The sequence below is a fragment of the Leptosomus discolor genome, chromosome 1, assembly GCF_034619465.1.
Source record: "Leptosomus discolor isolate bLepDis1 chromosome 1, bLepDis1.hap2, whole genome shotgun sequence".
Taxonomy (NCBI): domain Eukaryota; kingdom Metazoa; phylum Chordata; class Aves; order Leptosomiformes; family Leptosomidae; genus Leptosomus; species Leptosomus discolor.
In genome coordinates, this window is record NC_141391.1 from 216,726,017 (window position 1) to 216,749,618 (window position 23,602).

The following is a 23,602-nucleotide window of genomic DNA, read 5'->3' on the forward strand; positions in this document are numbered from 1 at the left end:
AGGGTTTGTAAACCTCTTGTGTCAAACCTGTATGTTACGTATATCTATTTTTTGGGCTTACAAATTTAAGAAATAAATGGATTATTTGTGAACTAAGATTGTAAAAATAGTAAACTGTTTGCTTTAATTCTTTCCCCTCGCACAGTTCACTTGTGAAAGATGCCTCTCCTGTACCTCTTATGGATGTTACTAACTTGTCTACGCCTCGGAAGTTCCTTGAAACTTCGCAGTTCAGTAATCCTGGAAGCTCCAGCAGTGAGTATTTAAGTTGCATTTGTTCCTCTTAGAATTGATTTTTAGATCTTGAGCTGATTTTACAGGAGTAGTAGTCGGCATAGCATCTCCTCTTCATCGGTGGCTGCTGATGGAAGGTCCTGAGACAAAAAGTTAGCGAGTGATTTGTGCATTGTCATGAAATGAGTGAGCGGTATGTCCAGGGGCAGAACTTGGCCATAGCCGCATTTTTCTCTTGGCAAATCATCCTTCCCCCCTCCTCCCCCATCAGCTTCAATTAAATGCATTTAATTTTCTGTGTCTGTTCTAATCTTGATCATGCTCTTGATATCTCGGGCAGCAGAGATGTTTGCAGTCAGCTCAGTTTGCATAGAGGTCTCCTCTACATTATTTAATGTAGGCAGGCAGGTATGTGTAGCTATTTTGCTGTGTTGGAGCCAAAAGGTCAAAGCTTTTCCTTGTGGGAACTCTGTAACTTTGACTAAAGGTCTATAGGCAGGAGAAATCTGGTGGTGATCTTTGTATACCTGTTCCTACAACAAACACTGAGCAAAACAATTTCGTTGGCGCTTTTGTATGAGGCTTTGGAAGTGCTGCACAGATGGGGAAGTAATCCTTGTATTGTTTCAGGAGATTAGTAAGTGAGGTTGTCCTTGTTTAACAAATGAATAAAATGAATAAGACAGAAGTGACCTACATCTCTCCCCCTTCCTTTCAAAACTTGACTGTTTCAGTACTCCTCAAATGCAGAGAATCTTTCCTTTTCTTTTTTATCCTTAATAATTCTTATGTCCTTATTTGTGTCTGCTTGCTTCTGGTTTTTCTTGTCATGCTTCCCTCCTGGACTCTTTGGTTTGATCATTCTTATCTTTTGTTCTTGCAGAGGTTTTTGTTATTTAACCCTGCTCGTGTAGGGCTGGCTAGTCTCAGAGCCTGAGGCTGTATTTCTACATAATGGAGGTTTGTCAGGCTCACTTCTGACATGCCAATGCAGACTTTCAGAGCTGGAAACTGCAGCTTGGAAACCTGGAAGAGAAAAATCATGTGAAAATTCTGGGGGGAAAAAAAACCCTTAAGAATTCCTTTTCTTTTCCCCTGTGACTAGTGAGAAGTTCAGTTCAGTTTCTTGCTAAGGATGACATGATTTTGGGGTGCTGAGGAAATACACCACAAAATCTGAATCCCAGTCCAGCCTTACTACTGTGACTGTTAACTGACTTCCTTTTCATTGAGGTAGCCGCATAGTGTCTGCCATTATTTTCTACTTAAAATATTAGTCCTCTGTAAGTAAGAAAAAAAACAAGCCTGAAGTTATGGAGCTGATAGGAGGGGGAATATGGTGGGGAATAGACAGCAGGAGATGTGCCTATTGAAGAATGCAAATCCTGTCCTTAATTCAGTACCTTTACTATCTTCCTTAATAGATTTTTTTAATTGCCAGTGTAATATGAACCTTATATGTGCTCTGAGAAGAGTTTTGTTGACACTTGTCACCTTTAAAGACTTACAAATCCTAGCCAATCTTTGCATCTGCTGAGATTGGTAAGAGGTGTGTTGTTACTTGAAGTTGGCCAAGAAGTTTTTTTCCCTACCTGTAGCTAGTGTAAACCTGTTTGTAAAGATAAATGCACTTCTCTTGTTCATGCTGGACGGCTGCATTTCTGTCTGTAAAGGAAAGTCCAAAACATGGTGTTTTTTCACAGCCCAGGTTCCCGTTTATGTACTGCTCTTCTCCTTGAGCAAAGTCCAGTTCAAGTTTACTGCCCTGATTTTCATAGAATCCCAGGTCAGAAGGGACCTCAAGGATCATCTGGTCCAGCCTTTCTTGGCAAAAGCACGGTCTAGACAAGACGGCCCAGCACCCTGTCCAGCTGGATCTTAAAAGTGTCCAACGTTGGGGAACCCACCACTTCCCTGGGGAGATTATTCCAATGGCTGGTTGTTCTCATTGTGGAAAATTTTCCTCGTGTGCCCAATCAGAATCTCCCCAGGAGTAACTGGTACCCATTACCCCTCATCTTTTCCACATGACTCCTTGTAAAAAGGCAGTCTCCATCTTCTTTGTAGCCACCCTTTAGATACTGGCACATGGTGATAAGGTCTCCCCTGAGCCTTCTTTCCTCAAGGCTGGACAAACCCACTTCTCTCAGCCTTTCCCCATACGGCAGGTGTCCCGGTCCTTTGATCGTCTTTGTGGCCCTTCCCTGGACCCTCTCCAGCCTGTCCACATCTTTTTTGTACAGCAGCGACCAAAACTGAACACATCATTCCAGGTGGGGCCTGAGAAGTGCTGAGCAGAATAGGGAGGTTTGGGATTTGCTTACCTGGGCTATTCAGACATTTCTTCTTATACAAGTAGTGAGATTATGTTTTCAAATAAAAGTTGTTACTAGGTGGTTGTGTCTTTCTGTAAGTGGCTCCTTCACAGGGAAGTGTTTGCATGTGTAAGAAGATAAAAAGGTGTGTTAATAATCCCTTGTGATAGCAGAACAACAACTGGTACTAGCATTCTGAAGCATAGCTAGATAGATGTTTTCTGACTCAAATGAGACTTTTAAAAATCAGCAAGTTCTAATTTTATTTGCTCAATGCAATGTTGTTTAAAATCACTTGTACTGATCAATGTTATTTCATTCGGTATTTGATTGAAGGTTCTAGGGTACAACCAACAGGCAAGAACCACAGCGGTGGTCTCTAAGAGCTGGGTTGTTTGTGAACATAAACCCACGTTGCTCCTTTCACCCCAAATGCCAGAAAACAAAGGCTCTAACGGCTTCATCCTCAGCAGTAGTAAATGGGTACAGGTCAACTGAGCACCTGCAGATCTTCATGCCCAACGCAGCAGAAAATCTCTTAACTGGTTCTTTGTGGTGCTCCGTATCGTTCAGTGAAGTGCTGGGCAAGTGTCCCTCGGACTGGGAAAGATGTAGATTATAATAGAAAACATTTGATCAGCGTAAAGTATGCATATGGTTTTGCTTCAAGTGCACAATGTACTTATGTATATTTTTTCCACATAATTTTATTTAAAAGTAGCCTTTTCCAGGACTGTGGAACTACCAGAGAATTTAAAACATGTGTATGCATAACAAAAGCTGTTTCTGCCTTTAGTCATTTAAGTTCTTTAGCTTTTTATTGATGAAACAAAGTGGCTGTGCATTTTAATGCGTGTCATTATAAAGCACTGACTCATTCAACCCATCTCAGCAAAGATGCCAAAATTTTGAGTCCTTTCTGCATTCACTTCCCAAAGGAGATGTTACCTTGTCCTGTAGAATCTTTATAAGGAAATTAAAGCTGTTCCTGCTGCACTTAAAATAAACAAAACCTTCAGTAACGTTCACCTGAGGATTGTAGATACGGCACTTCACCAGTAACGTTTTCCCTTCATGCCAGTTCAGAGAAATAAATTAACTTTTAAATTATATTTCTCTGCTTGAACCTTCTGTACTCTGAAGAGTAGTTATGGAGGTTCCTGCACTGCCAAGCTCTTCCTGGAACTATAAAACATGCTCACCCAGTACCTTACAAACCCAAGAGCGCCTTTTCCTGAAAAATTCCTGAGAATACCTTTTAGAAATATGACAAAGATGAGATGAGGTGGTGACAATTAATAATGTTATTGATGACATATGTAAATTTTATGCTGAACACTTTATACTTCAGTGATGCACGCGTCTCAGCTCTAAGAGAAAAACGTAGCTTCTAGATCCTAGCAGGGTGGTGGCGTCTAAAGTCAAGTCTAGTTCCTGCTCCTGGCTCTGTTTCTTCAAGAGTGCAAGTACTACTGTGTAGGTGAAAACACGGGGAGACCTGGGAACTTGACCCTGCAAACTACCTGCGGGAGCCAGAGCTTTAGTGTCCACTTTTAAAGGTGGCTCTAAAAATGACGTTGTGGCATTCTCTGTCTGTTGTCACAGTTGTTTCCGCTTCAAACGTGCTCAACAAATACATAAAAAATTATTTTTTTTCCCCTGTTAACCTCACTTGAGGATCTGACACCAGCTGGATGATTTGTACTAACAATTCAATGCTCCCCTCGCTGTACCAGGGTTTTCCTGGTTTAGCTGCTTTGCATATGCACAAATCCCAACTGAGGACTTGATCAGAAGGCGGTGGGAATCCAGCAGTGAGTCCGGTTCTCTCCCGCTGTCGTTGCAGTGCTGCACAAAAAGCAGTTTGTTCTTGTTTCAGGGTAAACTTTTGTGCCTGGGGTGTTGAAGAGGAAGTCTGTTCTTGCAGTTTAAGAAGGGTTTGCAACTGCACAATAAACACAAATGCCTCTGAAGTAACTTTGTGAGTGTCTGTTTTTGCAGGACCGTGATTTCCTTCACTGATCCTCACTAATGGTTCGTGTTCTGACTTGGTGCTAAGCACTGATGTGTGTAATCTGAGCGTGTGCCTTTGGGGAAGGGAAAAGGGAGGAAACTTTAGATCCTTGTGATGAAAGCCAAAAGGGTAACACTTCCTGTGTAATTTCATTAGTTGTTCTTATAAGTGGTCCCAACATAAGATATTTGACTACCATGCACTTATTTTTTTCCATTTGGAGACTCAGTTTTCATGCTTGTGTGTATTGGGAGGTTTTGGACAGGGCTTACAATTGCTTTGTATGGTTTTCTCAGCATGAAATGTTGTTACAATGGATTTGCAAGAGTGGCCTTGTCAAATTAAAATGCCTCTGTTTTTGAAAGAATAACGTCCTTAAAACTAGAGATGGAACTGTGTGAGCGACAATTTTAGAAAGAGGAGATTTGCCTTGAGGCTTTGAGGTTATTGATCTTGAGACCCATTTTCTTCTGGGCTTGATAGTAAGACAGAGAAGAAAACGACCAAGATTTTTAAAGAACTAATTGCCAAAGTAACTGTCCTTTTGTTGCTCATTGTCTCCGTGCATGGGTCAGAACAACGGTACAGCACCAGAAATTTGCACGCGATGTTTCTTCAAATCTTAAGTTATGCCTTTGAGGCACTATGGACTTGCATCCTTTTCTCTAGAAAGATTGAAGGCAGAAAGGGTATACTTAGAAAGGACATAAATCATGGAAAATAGTACGTTAAATATTACTAGTTGCCCATAAAAGCACCCAGCTAATGAAATCTTCTGTAATGAGTAGCAGCAAATTTTGACCATTCATTGGGATGAAAAACAAGACCCAAGAGTCTTTTCTTTAGCTGCTTTGCTTAAATGAGTTATCAGCGTTGGCTTTTCTGGGGATCAGACTGGAGCTATTAAAATGCCTCTTGCAGCAGGTTTCTCTTGCGAGATGGCAGAACTGGAGAAATGAGGGTCTCGTCGATTGGAACAGACATTTTTATAGGGCATCGTCAAACCAGGGAGCCATCAGGGAAGTTTTGTAACTATGGAGGTGATGAATCAATGATGCACAGGATTCAACTTTCTAGTGGTTTAATCTGAGGGTAGATTTTTAACTGCTTAAACACAAAGTTGTGCATTTTTGGATGCACCTCTTCAGTGATGAAACATTTTTGAAAATGGCTGCGTATTTCGTTGAAGAATGTGGCAAAATGATCGCTGCTTTAGGTTATTGTCTTGGGAGGCTTTTGATAAACCATATTTAAATGTCGTGGTTCATAAGTGGTTTTCAGAGATCGTTAGAACAAGAAAATCATCAGGAGTTGTCAGCATGGCTTCACCCAGGGGCATTCTCGCTTGACCAACTTGATGAACTTCTAGGATGAGATGACTGGCCTGGTAGACAAGAGGAGAGCAGTGCATGTTGTCTACCTGCCCTGCAGGAAGGCTTTTGGCACTCTTCTGTGAGATCCCAACAGAGAAACGGTTGATGTACAGGCAGTGTGAGCAGACCGGGAGGCGGATCTAAAACTGGCTGGGTGCTGAGGGTGGTGATCAGTCACGAAGTCTAGTTGGAGGCTGGTAACTAGTGGTGTACCCCAGGGCACACCTGGGGGTCCTACTGGACACAGCCCTGTTCAGCATCTTAATTACCGATATGGATGATGGGGCACAGTGTACCCTCAGCCAGTTTGCAGATGACACCAAACTGGGAGGAATCGCTGGTACTCCAGAGGGTCCTGCTGCCACTCAGAGGGACCTGGACGGGCTGGGGAAATGGACTGACAGGAACCTCATGAAATTCAACCAGATGAATTGCAGAGTCCTGCTGCTGGGGAGGATGAGCTTCAGGCACTGGGATGTGCTGTGGATCGCCAAACTGGAAAGCATCTTGGGAGAAATGCACTTGGGGGTCCTGGTGGACATCAAGTTGAACATGAGCAGCCAGCACAGTGCCCTTGCTCCAAAGAAGTCTGAAGGTATCCTGGGCTGCATTAGACAAAGTATTGCCAGCAGGTTGAGGGAGGTGATCCTTCCCCTCTACTCAGCACTGGTGAGGCCATACCTAGAGTGGTGGGTCTGGTGCTGGGATCCCCAGTGCGCGCGAGAGAGATGGACATACTGCAGAGAGTCCAGCCAAGGGTCATGAAGATGATGAAGGGTCTGGAGCATCTGTCCTGTGAGGAAAGGCCGAGAGAGCTGGGACTGCTCAGCCTGGAGCAGAGAAGGCTCAAGAGGGATCTTACCAATGTGTGTAAACACCCGGAGGGAGGGTGCAAAGAGGACGGGGCCAGGCTCTTCCCAGTGGTGCCCAGTGACAGGGTCAGAGGCCGTGGGGGCACAAACTGGAACACTGGAGGTTCCCTCTGAACATCAGGAAAGGCTTTTTTTCCTGTGCGGGTGACCGAGCACTGGCACAGGTTGCCCAGGGAGGTTGTGGCCTCTCCATCCTTGGAGATGCTCAGAAGTTGCCTGGACATGGTCGTGGGCCACTGGCTCTGGGTGGCCCTGCTTGAGCAGGAGGGTTGGACCCAGTGACCTCCAGAGGTCCCTGCCTACCTCAGTCATTCTGTGGTGTCATCTTTGAATGGAGTTAAAACACTACAGCCAGTTGAAATCATTAAGTGACACTGAAATTTAGGTTGCCAAAGAGGTCAGTTTAGCTAAAAACATTTCAAGGTAGATGTCAAACTGATCTCAAAGGCTCGATCAGGCTTCACACAAACCAGTATTTCTGTTGGTTTGCGTGGGGCTGTGTGCAAGACTTGGTAGCTGAGGTGGGACAACGAAGCAGTATGTTGGAGCTGTTGTTTTTTTTTTTTAGCATAAAACAGCAAATGAAGTTGAAAGGTTTCATTATGGTGGAGAAGGGCAACTGTAATAATTTAAATTTTAAAATATTAATTTGCTGACATCACATTTCACTTGTTATGCTCTCAGGGAGGGTGGAGAAATTTACTTCTTAGTGTTACTGAAGAAATCCTATGGGATTATTTGGTGTTTTCTACCTGTATTGTTTTTTATTATTGTGAAGCTGGTTTTAATTCAAATAGGACTTTTTTTCCTTCTCTTCCTTTCTCTCCTGAATCACAAAGGAGAAGAGGTTGATTGACTCAAATCTCAATAGCAGAGTCACAATTTAGAACCATTTATAAAAGTTATCGTTGCAAACATCCATAGAAAAATGAGTTTTTCATGGCTTCTCTGCATAAAGGAAGTGCTTATGTTGTGAATGATGATCTTCCCTCTTTAAAGGGATCCGTGTTTTACAGATGCATTTCAGGTAGCAAGGGGTGAATGTAGAAAGCTAGGAATAGATTCTGACAGTCTTGTGCTTTTGTCTTGGTAGAAATGAATAACAAAGTTATTCATATTCTGGGTTTAAGAGTAAATACAGGCAAAGCTTTCGCTTCTGAGAGCTGATCTGCAGGGGCATCTTCCTTCACCCGTGGAGCTCCTCTGTCCACAGAGAATAGCGTGTGGGGTTGCAGTTTTAAAGGTGAACGTCTTTATCGAGACATCTACTTTGATGCCTTTTCCGAAGAGGTGGGGGACAGGAGGGGCTGATTCCTGGGCCAAAGCTTTGTGGTCAAATAACCCCTTGATGACATTAAATGGCAGAAGAGGATGTTTGAAGTGGGGAGGACGCAGGAAAAGAAGAACATCTTCAGTTGCCCGGGGTTGGAATCTTGTCAGATCTTAGACATAAATGGGCCCCCAAAGCTACCCAGGATACCTGTTTAATAGGCAGAATGTGCAGGGAACACAGTCCCTACTGTTTTATCAAAAGACCAGATCTAACAAAACTTATATACCCGTGTGTTACAACTAGATATTGAACTGTTCGCTTTGCTGTTGTTTGTAAGAGATGTAAATCAGCGTCTTGACTATTTGAGGGTGTTCAAAATTGGTTTGCTCTTTTGAAAACGGAAGAGCGTTCACCTCCGTGTGCTGGCAGAGTTCTCAGCCAGATTGCCACCTTTAGTCCTCTTAAATGCTGTCCTTACTTTTGGGTACAGCAATATTTCCTCCCTCTTGGGTTTTCATTGTGTGATATTAAGAATAATTTCCAGCCTGCTTACAAAGGGGCTGCAGCGTAATAGCGGGGACCTGTCCTCTAAAAGGTTCCTTAGGCTGTGAAATCTTTGCATTGAACTCAGAGGAACACGATATTATTATTTTTTTTTTTTTTAAAAAAAAAAACCCCAATAAGTTAAAACCTTTCTTCCTCCAGTATTTTCCACTGCTGTCTTTTCCACAGCTCTTGTTCCAGAGAGCTCATTTTCTGTGTTTGTGCCTGGCATGCTGTGGTTTTTGGAGAATAACAAGTAGCATTAACAAAGTGGGTAGAGCATGTACGCGGCGCACAAAGTGCTTTGCAGCCTCCAGGGTTGAAAGGTGTGTGATAGACGAGAGCTTTGAGCAGAATTATGTGCGCATTTCGTTGTTAGCTTCTAATTGGTGTTATTGCTTATGTGTGTTTGAAGTATCTCCTATATTATCCTTGCTTTTTTGCCTTTTTTTTTCCGTAAAAAAAAAAAATCACGCATTCTGGGTGTTTCTAGTTGCTTGCCCATAACTTGCCAAAATTTAATTGAAAAAAAATGTGTGAGAAGAGGGGAGAAAAGCACTATTTGATCTCCCTGATGTCCATTATCTAAAACCCGATGTCGTTCCCCGTTGTGATGTGTGATGGCGTCACAGGATCCCTTCTCCCCTCGCTCTTACCTGGCAGCGTTGCTGGTGCTGGGGGTGGAAACGCAAGAGCCTGTGAACGGTGAGTTTGGCTTTGAGCTGGAGGTGCCGTGTTTGGGATCACACTGATGGAGAGAAACGACCTCTGCGGTGGAGGTTGGTGTAAGCTGACCCTGGAATAAGCGTTATCTTGATGCTATTTATGAAGTGGCACCATAAGGGCTCTTGGGGACGTTGTTTTCTTGATCCTGTGCGAGCTGAGCGATGCTGATGCTCTTCTGTTCAGCGTGTCATGGCTTTGGACAGCTACAGGGCTGCACGCTACTGGTGACGTGCCACTTCTCATCTCTGCCATGTCGTTTAAATCCTTCTGGTGGATCTTTTGACATTGATTCAGATTCTTGGATAAGTTTTGATTTAAGTAAAAAAAAATCTGTTGAGCAGTTGAAACCGCAGGAGTCATCTGTCATTCAACAGCCCTCATCAGAGTTCAGTACCAGGGAGAAGAAACAGCCGTTGGGTTCCGATTGCTCTGCAGGGACATGGTGTGGTGGATGGCACAGCTTCAGCCGTGTGCCTTGGCGCTGTTTGGCCACGTACTGCCTCTCCGGCTGTTCACCAGCCTGTAGATCTTCCAAGATGCTTTGGTTGAGTTTGCCTTGAAGGCATTTCCCTCGCAGAAGGGTTTGAATATATTTATTAAATGTTTCACCCGGTCTTTTAACAGAGACATACTTTTGTTGTTGCTGGGTGTTATCTGTAAATTAGGAAATGTTGCTTAATGAGCATCCTTAAACCAAGCATAGCACCTCTTGTTTTTCTCTTCCTTGTCGCTTAGCAACAGAATCTCTCCCTGTGCCCTCCCTGTTACTTCAGGAGGACTGTACCCACAATATCCTCTGTAATTCTTCTCGCTTTTCCTCTCTGGAAGCCTTGCTAAAAGATTTGAGTAACTTCATCAACCCTTTGGCAGAGATAATAAAGCAGAGTGGGATAACATCAAACAATCACTCACTTTGGCAGTGTAAACTTTGCCGAATTCATCAGAAGTCTGTTAAGCTTGATACTGTTTATAATGAAAATGCCTCTCTTGTGCAGAATATAGTGAAGGAAAACAGCTGGGTGGGAAATGTAGGACTTTGAGCTCCTTGAAACGCATTCGAGGGATTTGTAGTGATATAATACCTTCCATTGATGAATATCTTAATTGCACCAGACTTCCTCTGTTTCCTGACTAATAAGGAACTTACACCACAACCTCTGTTTCTAAATCAATCAAATGTGCAGGCGGTTGTATTTATCTATAGGGAAGCCCCCAAGCAAGCAGAAATATCCACTGCCTCCCTCCGGAATCGGAGTGTGGCTGGTTTCCTTGTTTATTCCTTGCTTGCTCAAAGTGATGGGAGTTCTGTGAAGGCAAAGGAGTTGACATGCTGCTTCTGCGTGGTGTGAAGTGTTGATTTTAATAGTTTAAAGCTTGGATTATGCCTCTTTTAATCTATTCCAGTGCGAGAAACAAGCCTTCTGGAAATTAAAGAAGATACGGACCTGGATCCAGAGGAGAACAGCACCATCTTCATGGGCATACTTATCAAAGGGCTGGCCAAGCTGAAAAAAATCCCCGAAACGGTCAAAGCCATCCAGGATCGCTTAGAGCAAGAACTCAAGCAGATTGTGAAGCGGTCCACAACCCAGGTGGCAGACAATGGTTACCAGAGAGGGGAGAATCTCTCCCAGGAAAATCAGCCTAGGTAAGGATATTTGAACCACTGAACCTTGACGGCTGCAAAAAGAAGTCTGGAGAAGGGGGTCGTATCTGTTAATTGCCATTTGAAAGCACGACAGTCATGTTTTTGCAGAGATCTGAAATGGTAAGATTTTCAGAAATGCCCATATCTTACTGAAAGGCTGATGTGCCTTGAGCACCTGAAAGGCATGGAAATATAAGAAGTGTGTTCAAAAAGGGGGAGGCATTCTTGCTTCTCAGCTAAGGGGGTGGGAAAGGGAGATGCTTTCCTTCTGTGCTTAGCCCTAGGAGTGACTCTTTTGGCTAAAGAGGTGTTTGAAATGCAGATTTGAAGGTGGAAGCACAGCAGAAGCCATCATTATTTATCTAGCAAGGGGTGCATTATGTTTAGTTATTTGATTTATTTATTTTTTTTTAACCTAACCTTTCATTTTAAGCAGCTTTACAACAGATTGGATTGTAATACTGTCTCAGATTGCTGGTATGTATGGTGTAAAGAACACTTGGTGGCAAAACAAATACTGTCGTCTCGTGTTGCACTGAATCATGGCTTTTCACTGGTGCTGCTGCCAAAGAAATTTTTGAGTTCTGACGTAATATGACTTGAGAAGATTCAGCTCAGTTACTTATTTCAAGTGTAGTGAGTCCAATTAAGCTGATGCAGGTGCAAAGCTTTGAAATCATATATGGAGCTAATTATATCAGTAAATATATGGCCAAGTTTCTAATTGGTTTGCAGCCCCATTTACATTAGTAGCAAGGTGTGGAAGTCAACAGAGAGCTGGGTTTCGGCCGTTCTTCAGGATTCACTAGAATTGTTCTTTGGAAAACAGGACTCCATAAGGGCTAGCTATCACTTCTAGCTGAAATATTAATTTGTGATACTGCACGTTGTAATGATCACCGTCCAAAGGGAATTAATGGTGGAAAAGAAAAATGAAAACAAACACGTGTATCTTCATTATATGTAATATTTGTAGAGGAAAATCACTCCCAAGGAAAATTTTAGCTTGATAAAGACCTCTTTTTCTAATTGCTAGCATTATTATTGCTCTGGAAACAATTATGTTGTGAAGAATTCGTTGAGTTACAGTGCTGATAACTTGGTGAAATTACAACAGGCTTTTTGGGTGAGTCAGAAAGCAGAATTTTAGTTTTGGATGCCAAGGAGGAGCATAGCATATGCTTGATACTTGTTTTATGAATCGGTCTTCAGAGGTTGTACGGCTACTGGTTGTCTATTGAAATTGATAAATTGGATCGGATCATATTTTAATGATACTAACCTGCCCAGAGGGTTGAGTGAGGTACAGGTATGTTTAGTGGGTTTTGGCATGTGTTTAATAGGAGTTTGTGAGCCTTTAAGATGCTTATATTCTAGAGCTATGGAAAGTGTCTTGAGTTCTTGTTGACTAAGGAGGTAATTAGAACGGGTTCTGAACCGAAATCGCATGTGAAGTTTACAGCAAGCAGGTGAATTCATTTATATTGAAAAGAATAAATTGTGGTATGGAAAGGAAATACCGCCCCTTAAATTAGCTACAGTTTTAAATCAAAACTAAGTGACTTTCCTGCTGTCAAGAAAAAAAATCTGAACAACAAAGTGCTGCTATTTCAAGAGAGCTCTGTAAGACCCCAAATTTGAGCATGGTGCGGCGCCCAAAACTGCTTTAACTATTCATTAGGCTGTCAGCCACAATGCTTGCTTGACCTCAGCATTCAGTGAGTAAGAAGTTTGTCAGTTCACCTTAAAACTAGTGCCCCTTGGATACCTCTTAGTCTCTAGCGCTGAGCTCAGTGCCTGTATTCAGCTACTGTACTTTAAATAGTAGCCTCAAAAATTATCACTTTTGGCAAATAAAATGACTAATAAGGTGACGGAGAGGCCTGCAGGGTCTGAGGCCATAGATTGAGCCTTCTGCTGGAGTCCTGTGGCTCGTTCGGTAGGCACAGAACACGTTACATGCATTTCTTCGTCGCTGTGCGGCGCTCTCAAAGGTTGGCTCTTGTTTTTTTCCATGTGGAAAAGTGTGGTGTTTCCCTCCACTTGAGGTTGAGGCTGACTGATAATCTGCTCTTGGAGGTTCTGGTGTAATTCCTTTCGGGACCCCATGTAACAATGATGTAGAGCCCTGGCATCTTACAAGAGAGAAGTAATTTCTAGAATCTGTCCAGAAAAATTGCGGATCTGGTGACAGTCACTGAGTCTGAAGAGACGCTGATCTCATTATTCTTATTTTTTAAATTTGATTGTCTTTTGCTTCCTTACCTAGTAAGCTCTTCCGTATCGATTTGTGAGGCCACCTTTCACAGTTGCGTATAAAGACATAATTGCTCCCAAATTTTTAAGATTATTTTGTTTGGTTTATGACTCCAAAGCAACTGGCTCCCAGAGAGTACTGATGTCTGTCCCGCACCTCTGGGTGCTCTCTTCATAGAGCCAACAGGCAGTGGGCTCTTGGGTCAGCTCCTCAGAGCTTTGTGAAGTCTGTTTTCTCCCATGGAAGTCCTGTAGCCCCTATAAGCCTGCCAGGAGCAAGTCTTGTCCATGCTCTACTAGGTGTTGTGTACCAGGCTCGTTGTTAAGCATGCGCACAAGAGTGAGCAATGATTGCAGTGTTGGTAATGTGTGGCCCGTTCTGTCATGAGTGCATTGCCCTCGTCCTTCGGTTTGAGCAGTCTGCAGTCCATCTGAGTAGAGGTGGTGTGAAACTGGAAAGGCTCATTTGTTGAAGATGCCGATAGCCCTGTTAAGGACCTCCAGTTAATGGCAGAAAGTGCTTTTCACCAGTGGGGTCCCAAAGGAAGGACTTGCATGGCTCTGTGATACGCCTAATTCTTAAGTTTCCTAACAGATGCAACATGGGTGCAGTCACGCAGGATAACAGCCTTAAGATAGGCCTAACTTGGTGGAACATCTTCTGCTATAAGTTACTTCGCTATGAATATAAACCCTTTGCACTAATGTGCACTTATCATCGTGAAATGTGAATGATGCAAAGATAGTAAGACCTGATAAAGGGCAGTAGCAGGTTCCTAGTAGTTCCTTGTCACTGGTAGTAAACTATGCTTGAACCTCACCTAGCTGTAGCTGACCTCAGCTTTAATTTAAGTGGACTTTTTTTTTTTTTAATTCTAGATAAGTTCTCTAAAGCTTTTAGGTATCTGTGCTTTGAACAAGTTTATGAAAAAGGGCTTAAATATAGGAATGGCTGTTGCCTTATCCTTAATTAGCGGCTCATTAGGGCATGCCTTGTACCTTCATGTTTGCCAACATGTCTCTTGGGTTGTAGAGGAAAAAGCATCGTAGAAGAGGCCCTGTTGTGCTGCCTTGGGGTACTGCTATCTGTGGAGGATTGTTGAGTTTAGAATAATAATTATCTGGACACACGCCTACCTCAGGGCCGGATTTATGGGACAAGATTTTGGTAAGGATACGCTGAAAATCTGGTCCAGGAGGAAATGGTGTATTGACAATTTTGCTACTAAATCCTATTGATTAGATTCAGCGCATTTTTCCCTGCGTGTTCGTAATACGCTTCTGGCTTTTTGCCTCACCTCAGGGCTTTAAAATAAATACAGAAATTACATACACGCCAACACTCTGACCAGGCAAAGGACATTATTGCTGCTAAAATGCACGAATTGTCATTAGCGACCTCATTCAGGTGTCAGCAGTCACTCTGCATCAATTCCTTCTCCGTTGGTGCTTGGACAATAGGGAGTTGCTTCCGGGTGTGTGTCATTGCCTCTCAACACATTTACCATATTCCTCGGTGAAGGGGTTATGAGATTGCTTTGACAAATTGCCTCAGCCAGTCTCCTGTCATTCTCTGTCTGTGTTCTGCTTAGGTCATTCCGCGCTGCAACCCCATATGCATAAAATCTAGGCCATATTATTTTATGCTGTTTTGTCTTGTTGGCTGTCTGACACGAGCTGCGTCCGCGTCCCTTTTGGGTCACCTTGTTTCAAAAGTGACCTGACAGATTTAGAAGACTTTTAGAGGAAAGAAAATAAAGATAAGAGGTGCTGGCTGATTTTAACAGGGAGTTGTGAAACTATGATGTTAGTTGAGAAAGGAAAATGTAATGGGGTGGTAGTTAGCGCCACTGAAGGACATGGATGGGAGATGTCATGTCTGTCAGTCTGCAGCATGAGAATGGGAAGACATTGGAATTTAAAACCAAATACTTCTGCTCAGTATAATAATATTTTAGTAATGGCATGATAAACAAGTTGATAATGTGAAGTCAGGCTCACCCAGGGACAATAAAAATGAATTTGTCAAACTATCCAGCTAGTTCCGTTGTACTTTCCTGGGGCAACAAGGAGGTATATCGATAACTAAATTTTCATTCACAGTGGGGTGTTAGGAGAAGTTGGGCTTGTACTGCTAAATTTTCTCAGTGGTAGGTAATGAATTTCCTCCCATAATGTTATCTTTTGTGGCGTTTCAACCAAGGCTGTATGTAATTGCCGCCAACATGAAATCCCTCGTCTACCCAGATTCTTCTACATCTGGTTTTCCTCCTATTTTTGTCTGGATTCTGACTAACCAGCCACTTGCCCCAGCCTCATCTCTCTCACTTGCTATGAGAAGTTCTCTGTATCTCTTGGGGGCTGTTGAAGCAATAGTTGCCTCTCCTGTGTCTTCGAGTGGGTCAGAGAAGATACTTGCTTCACAGCGATGGAGGGTGTTCTTGAGGCCGCCTTATCTCCATATTGTCCTGCCTCCTTCACTGGCACCGTTGGCGATGGGCTAACAGTCGTTAGGGCGGGGGGGGGAAGGTACATAGACCTTTCCACAGTAGCAGCTTCTCAGTTTGGCTTGGGCAGGGTAGTTACCAAGCTTTCTGCAAAGCCTAAATGGAGGAGAATGTCTTCTCTTCCACACTGGACTTTGCCCTGTTGAAAATGTAATACTGTTAATATTGATAATAGCTGTCTTTTCTGTGCTGTCGTTACCATCGTGTCCCGTATACTTCTGTTTATCCCCTGCCAGCGTCTTAAATTTGTAAAGACCTGTAGAACAGCAGGGTTTTTTTTTTCTCTCGTAGTACCAACAACACTTTTCTTTAGGCATTTCTTGCTGTTCTTAAATAGGAAGAAAATGGATGTACACACCAGTTTCTTTTGAATTGATAAGATACTTGTCTTAGTTCTGCAGTCCCTTAAGGAATGGCAGTATTAACGTCCTTGTGATTCTTAGGAGTACGGTGATTCCTGAATACACCTTTATTTTTGACGTAGATCTGGCCACTTGACCTGTTCTGCTCTGCCTCGCTGTACCCTCCTGGACTTACCCAATGGCTCTTTCTATTGAATCAAGGTGCTCTTCTGCTTCACCATGTGAGCTGTGTAGTTGCCATCATTGGTGGGTGAAGGGCCCATGTGAGATCCCCAAGGAACTGCTGTCTAATGCTGTGCATCTGAGTCTATATATGTAAAGCTGTAGTGTAGGAATGACAGACAGAAAGCTGGTAGTAATTTTTTTTTTAAACAATAGCCAGCTTCTGTCCTTTGCAGACTATGTCTAGGATTGCTGTAGGTTGAAGTAGGTGATTTGAGCCACAACGTCATGCCAGGCCACTCTTGCTGTCTGGTGGTAACAGCAGTGAATGTGCAGCAGCTTCTTAATTACTCCAGTGAACTCTCCAGCTTCTGGCCTGAACAGCCGATGAAAGCGGGTGTGCGCAGATATTCCGCTCTGAAATAGCAACACACCCCTCGTTAGTGATTGTGAACTCGGAAGATGAAGCGTGGTGGGTAAGGAGGGGGTGCAACTGGGATTTTGCTGCAGATCTTCTGTCCTGCTCTGGGGATAGCAACTTCTGATGGGTAGACACAGCAAGCATGTGGTAACTCCTAAGCTGCTGCAGTTAAATGTGATGGAGCCTGTCTGTCAGAGCTAGAAGTGCCTAACATATGGATTTGGGAAGTGTTATCTTCACATTTTGTTGGGGTTACATGTGTACTTGAATTGCTCATTAAACGGCAGTGAACTTGATCAGAATTTTCCTTTTCTCAAGTAATAAAAAATGTCGCGAGCCATTGCCTGATCACAAAATATTTAGGACATTGCAAAGGTACATTAATTACAATAATTGGGCAGTAAGGAAGCCATAGGAGCAGGTCAAGTGTAGGACATTTAGATGAGGTTATAGCTGTAGCACCTTCCATGTAGTAGTAAAGTCTTTATAACTGACGCGGTTGATGAGGCTTGATATTTTAGGTTTCCGATCTTTTGTGTTGTTTAAAACCAGCCACAGTACGTATTTCATAATTCAAAATGAATGTCTTGTCTTCTGTTTGTATGGGTAAGTAAATTTTTATTGATTTGAGACTCTTAGTTTCTTCTGGGGGAAAAGCAGGTAGTCTCCCTCCCCGTTTGCAGCTCTATCTGGGAACTTAAAATGGTCTCTAAGGTCACGGTACTGAAGCGTAGTTACTCAGTATTTACCAGTGCTTTTGTCTTCCTGTACCCCCAAGCAGAACACAGTAAAAGTGAGCAACCCTGATACAGAGGAAGGAGCGGGAAGGAAGATCCTCAGAAATATTTAGGTACCAAACCCAAGCTGCTAACAGCTGAAGTCAGTCACGTGAAGCCCACAGAGAGGGTTGGAAGTTAGGTGGCCTCCCAGCTTGCACGTGGCATCTGTCACGAAACGGGATATATGGAGTCACAGATCTTCTGACTCGTGGGCTCCTGCTGCGACGTGCTGCATGACTGCGTGCCTGTGGTGTCTTCTGGAAACTGAGTGGTGGTTGTCTCCATGGTTTACAGGTTGCTGCTGGAGCTGCTGGAGCTTCTCTTTGACAAGTTCAACGCTGTGGCTGCTGCGCATTCTGTTGTCCTCGGACACCTTCAGCAAACAGTGGCCTCTCCTTGCAGCCAGTATGATGGTGATATCAAGCTCTATGACATGGTTGATGTGTGGGTGAAGATCCAAGATGTCTTGCAGGTAAGAATCCTTCAGGGGGGCATACTTCCAGCTTGAGACAGGTTTCATAACCAGAATACCAGAGAATACCTGTCATACTCAAGAGACAGCTGGAATTTGTCTTGATTTTTGGTAAGTGGCCACACTTGTAACAGACTGTTAAACTCCAGAGAGCTTAAATATCAGCAAAAAAAAAAAAGTCTATGAATTCATCCTTGCGGTGTATTGAAAGGTTGATTCTTTTTGCCTACCAAGTGATTTATCAGTAGCTTTCAAACAGTGACATTTTTGTTCTGTGCTACCGTGTCATGCCTGTCTTATAAAGTGTCACAGCTCTAATCGCTTGTCTTCTCTTGTCATTATGGCTTGGTTATAGTCAGCTGAGACACTTGCTGCCAGCATGTTTTCAGGGAATTCTTATTTGATTCTTATTCTTAACTGTAACATACTAAAGCTGTACCTTGCTTAGGCTTTATTCTGGTGCCTTGCCTGTCACCTTAGTATCTGAGACTCTTGGAAGCAGCAGAGCCATCATCTGTCACATGTCTGTTTTCTCATTCTTACTGTGAGGCTAACACATGCACATTGGATTTTATTTATCTATCTATCTATCTATTTATTTAGGAATGGCCTTTATATATAGTACACAGGTGCAGAACTCACCCAGTATTTGATAGAGGAGGTCACAGAAACGAGCTTGGCTTTGTTTGCCAGAGGTGGTAAGATTTACGATGGTCATTCCACCTCTGACCTGTTCATGAAAAATGCGCTCTGCCTCCTACTCCAACAGTTTTTCATTGCAGGGCACAGGTCTATTTAGCTGTTGCTCTGAAGGCTTGTTCGACCGTGCAGTGACGCACACGGTTTTTTGCTTACACAAATACAGCCAACGGTGTGCATGGTGTGAACTTAGATACTGGTTGGACATGGTGAATGCAAGGTGTGGGCCTTTGATCACCTTCGCTGTCTCCTTACCCACTTATTTGTCTTTCTAGAAGAGTTAGTATTATTATTAAAGAAATCTTGGTCTGTTTTCTCCATGATACAAATTTTCACCTCCCTTCAGTATGGTTCTTGCAAAAATGTGATTCGGGGTGTCCAGCCAGAAACCTCTGGTTAATGATGGGTTTTCTAAACAAAAGGATGTCACAGAATTGAGGCTGTCTGCCCCTGTTAAAGGGAAGAATTAAACTTAAGGACATGAGGAATGGGCTTGGCGTGCAGTGCCTCCCGCCATGTTACTGTCATCCGTGAGGTCTAGGAAAACTTTAAGAGCTTTGAGTTCTGCAGACTTTGCTCCAGGAGGACAAAGCCTTGGGAGTAAGAATCCTCTAAGATTTTATCTTCGGTGGAGCAGAAGGACAAGGCTGGTAATTCCCCTTTATCAGTGAGGGTTTGTGATGGTTTCATTCCTCTTGAGTGGCGAAACTGGGAGTGAATTATCCTGGCTGTTCCAAACCGGCATTGATGAAACTTCTGTACAGAAGCGTGCGAGGTGTGCACGTACAGAGAGTGAATGTGCTTTCAGGGTTGGGGAGAAAATACTTGACCAAGGTTTCTGTAAAATGCGTGCAAAGAAAACTACATCAGCCCGCTCGTAAAGGTTTCGTTGCTGTTGGCCTGAGAGCGTGGCTGTTGGAGGGAGTCAGAAAAGCTTCCAAAAGAGCTTTTGCAGTGCATAAAAGCAGGACTTTAAGATTCATAAGGTCTTGCTGGTTTAGGGTAAGAAATGAGCATTGATTGACATGGAAAGGAGGAAATCTTCCATTTCTTTGTTCACAATCTTGTGGGGGTTTTTTTTTGTGCGTTGGTTTCGTTAGAGTGGACTAAAATGTTTTTTACCTTACAGTGTTAAGAAAACATTTGATCCCAAGACTAAATTATTTCTATCCTGTTTTTCCAAATAAGGATAATTTTTTGAGAGGAGATCTTACGTTTGCAGCAGGGGGAGCAGAAAGCTGAGTTTTAAAAAGTGTTTATTTAAATGTGCCTGCTGTTGGGGGAGGATGAAAATTTGGAGGAAGTGGCTTCATGGCAGGGTGCATCAGGGAAACGATGCAATTCCTTCAGATCATAATGAACGAAGTTTATTCAGCGTGCTAGAACAGTGTCACGTGACTCTGCAATTCACACGGATAATGTTTTGCTCGTGCACATTGTTCATCTCTGCGTGTGAAACACGTTACAGCGAGGTTGTCCCTATAGTTCTGTACGGAAGTTAATAACGTGTGCTCGTGGCGGGCTGGAAATTGTCCTTTGTGAGAAATGGCAGCGAGCTGTTTTCAGCAGCCTGTTTTTGTAGCTGGATTTCTGAATGCTTCCTAATAACTGCACCGAGCGCCGTGGTGTAGTGTTAGTTCGGTGGCGCGGTGTTGAGCAGTGTTTAGATACCGAACATGCAGATATTATATATTTTTGACCTTCTCTGAGAATGGAAGAATAATACTGAACTCGTTGGGAGGAAGGCAGAGTGACCTTTTAGAGCTGGGTGCTAGAAAACAAACAAACAGAAAAATCACTTTGTCAAAATATTAGAGCAGCCTTGTTCAGGAAAACACAGTTTGAAATTATTTACTTGTACTGGAGCCAGCTTAGCCTGTAGTCGTATTGCCGTACCAACAGGAGGGATCTGAAACTTGTTTAAATTTTAACTTGGTGTTTTGGGCATGGAGCTAATGCAGCTCTTCAGTGTAGGAGGGGAATATCCTTCTGAAGAGCCGAATTACTGTAGGACCGAGTGCTTGGCTGGAGAGACCTGGGGGCTGTGTTGCAGCGGCTCTTGGCAATGTACCGATGTGAATAGTTGCATTAGGACAACGCACTGAAGGAATTCTGAGATTTTTCTGGCACAGTCCAATATATGTGCTGCATCATCACGCCCCAAATTATGAAGGCTAAAAGGCACAGTGGTGTACATGCTTGGGAAGAAGGCAGAAGGTTTTGGGCACAGCGTAGTCTTTCCGTGTCATTTCAGTTCTTCCATCGAGGCTGAATCTCCTTAGCCCAGATAAGGGTTTTTCTGTGCTGTTGTACTGGTGTCAGGGGACTGACAGCTGGGGGACCTGCTGTAGCAGTCGCTCATCCTTGGCGTGGTGGTTCTTCCTTGCTGTTATCTATAGCACAGAACTCTCAAAGAGTTCTTTCACCTTTTTTTAGCACTGTCTTTTGATACCATGCTGAGAGAGAGGCATTTGTCCTTGCCGAGTGATACCAGTGTTCACTCAGCTTCTTCAGAAATGCCACCTTTCTAGCAATAGGATGATCACCCTGGCAGCTATTTTGTCTCAGGGCAGTACCCTGCTGCTGGACAAAACACCAGAGGTGTGCCCATGTGCCCTCAGTGTCCTTTTACCAGCTTACACTGGTGCTATTTGCCTCCAAGGGAGTCGTCATCTTTCCTTTTGTAGTGGTAGTATTTGTAGTGGATGGATCTCAATTTTTTTCAGAGTGGTCTCTATCTATTTTCTTGCTTCTACAGAAGAGAGGGAATATCACATACATGTTCTGGGACAGAGATTGTGTCTTTAGCAGGCTGTCTGGTGGTCTGTCTACTGAGAAGACACTGACAATTACTGCTTTCCTTTTTTGGGGTCTTCTGTCTAATGCTTTTGGGCGTTTTCCAAAATTGGTCTGATTTAGCAGCCTAAACATTGCTGAAACACCATAAGGAAACTGGTGCAAGAGAAACTGAAGCCTGCTTCCTGCCCACACGCTACTGCAGAGCTGGAGATACCAGAAACTGTTGACTGAGAAAGCCTCTCTCTTCGCCTGTGATGCTCCTCCGTGCAGAGGCTGTGACACACCCTTCCTTAAAAGAGGAAAGGCACTCGAGTGCAGGGTTTGAGCAGGGAGATGGAGTAGTTCTGCAGTTCACAGCGAGGTCTGGTGGCCAGCAATGGGAACGATCTCGCAGAAAAGGTGCAGAATACAATACAAAAATTGTGTTTGCGATGCCGTACTTCTCCAGGAGTGCTGCTAGAGCACTTGGGGACCTGTTTCACAGCTCTGCTGCCGTAAGCTGAGCCACTCTGTGGTTTTCTAAGTGAGTTAATGGCAAAAATTATTGGTACTCTTAGGCACGCAGGTGAGCAGGGGAAAGACAATGGAGTTCAGCAGTCTTAGTACTCAATTTACCCCACTGTGTCCTCGTGGAAAAGCTGTCAGCCCCGTGCCAGTCTAGGCAGATTTAAGCCAGCTGTGCTGTGATCCCATTTTTTCCCTTATCCACAGCCCAGGATTCTCTTCTTGCTCTGGTGGCGTTGCTTATTTTTCCTACAGCGATCTAATTCGAGGGAGTTGATTTGGCCGAGTATTTTGGCTGCGTTTTCTGCTTGCTGAGGTCCTTGAACTGTGTCCGTGCTGGCACGGGAGTGAGCGAGAGGGAATGCACCGCGAAGGAGAGCGAAGGCTTTATTCTGTCAACTGCAGCTTTCATCAGCCTAAGCTGCTGCATGGAGTGGCACCTCGAGGTACCCGCTCGTGCAAAAACAAGATGGTTTTTGCTTCTACCCTGGGTGGCTCAGCAGAGATCTGACAGCCGTGCAAAACACTTAGTAAAATAGCTTGTGATGTTAAGAGCAGGAGCTTAGGAGTGATGTCCAGTCGTGAACTGTGAATCTCTCAGCAGTCGTGATGCTGCCTGACGCTTCAGTTAAATAAGTGTATCCTGGAATAGGTAACTATATCTCCCTTTGCTGAGCCTTTGCCTTTAAAGGATGAATGGACTGTTTGTGACACTGTTAATACTTGTAAAGTAAAATCAGATTCTTGGATGAGAGGTGTTAGTGTTAATGTGCCGTAAATACTAGTTGAAATGTCAGAGCAATATATGAAATTGCTGTCGCGTTTGGGAAGCTCACCACCTAATATTTTGAACCTAAAGTAGGGTTATTTTTCAGAAAGTATCTTTGCAGAAATGTAATGGTTTTGTGGTTGTTCTCAAAATAATGTGCCCGACAGTCTTTCTGGTTCTTTTTAAATGGTCTGAAGTGTGTGGAAATGATGCCCTTGGACTCCTGACTAGTTTGTCTCATTAATGCCTGTCTCTCATGGCCATCATCCTCACAGCTACATGAAAGTGATTTGTCTGCAGCTTTTGAAAAACACAGTTTCAGTCAGTCTTGGGTGCATGAAGGGGGGAGAGAGAACATTCTGCTCTCTAGGATGCTGATATTTAAAAATGGAATTTAGATAGAATAGGTCACATGACACCTTGTTCTCCTTGCTTCTTATTTGAAGTGAACTCAAAGCGTACATTAAGAAATCCAGCACAGTGTTACACAGCTTGTGTTTTCTGCAAATATGTACTGGTAAGAGCATGAGAATTTCTGTGAAAGTTTATGGTCCAGGAAGAGTGTCATCTTCCTGAATCTAGGAACGGATGAGATTATTTTGCAGGAAGGTATTTCTTTGAATTTTGGTCTTGCCAAGAGGGTGTGTAATGTCCTGCCTCCCTTCTCTGTTAGAATGTTTTATAGATTTGCTCCAACTTACCTAATAATTGAAGTCTTGTCCTTACAGTTTGAAACAGGAGGTAATTTGGTACCTTTCTGAAGTTCTTAAGAACATGCACTTAGAATTTGGGATGGTGGAAGTCGCCTTGACAAAGGTGAAAAAGCGTCAGCAAGCGCAGAGCTTCCATAGCACTGGGATGTATTATGCAGCTG

At 43.4% G+C, this 23,602-nt stretch overlaps 1 protein-coding gene across 1 annotated transcript in view; it reads left to right on the forward strand.

Annotated features, from left to right (window-relative positions):
* Positions 1-23,602, forward strand: part of EXOC4 (exocyst complex component 4) — a 405,200-nt gene that overhangs the window by 48,168 nt on the left and 333,430 nt on the right. The window contains exons 5-7 of the mRNA XM_086475059.1: positions 146-255; positions 10,755-10,998; positions 17,780-17,957. Of these exons, the coding sequence (XP_086331185.1) occupies positions 146-255; positions 10,755-10,998; positions 17,780-17,957 (532 nt within the window). The remainder of the gene's footprint in view (positions 1-145; positions 256-10,754; positions 10,999-17,779; positions 17,958-23,602) is intronic.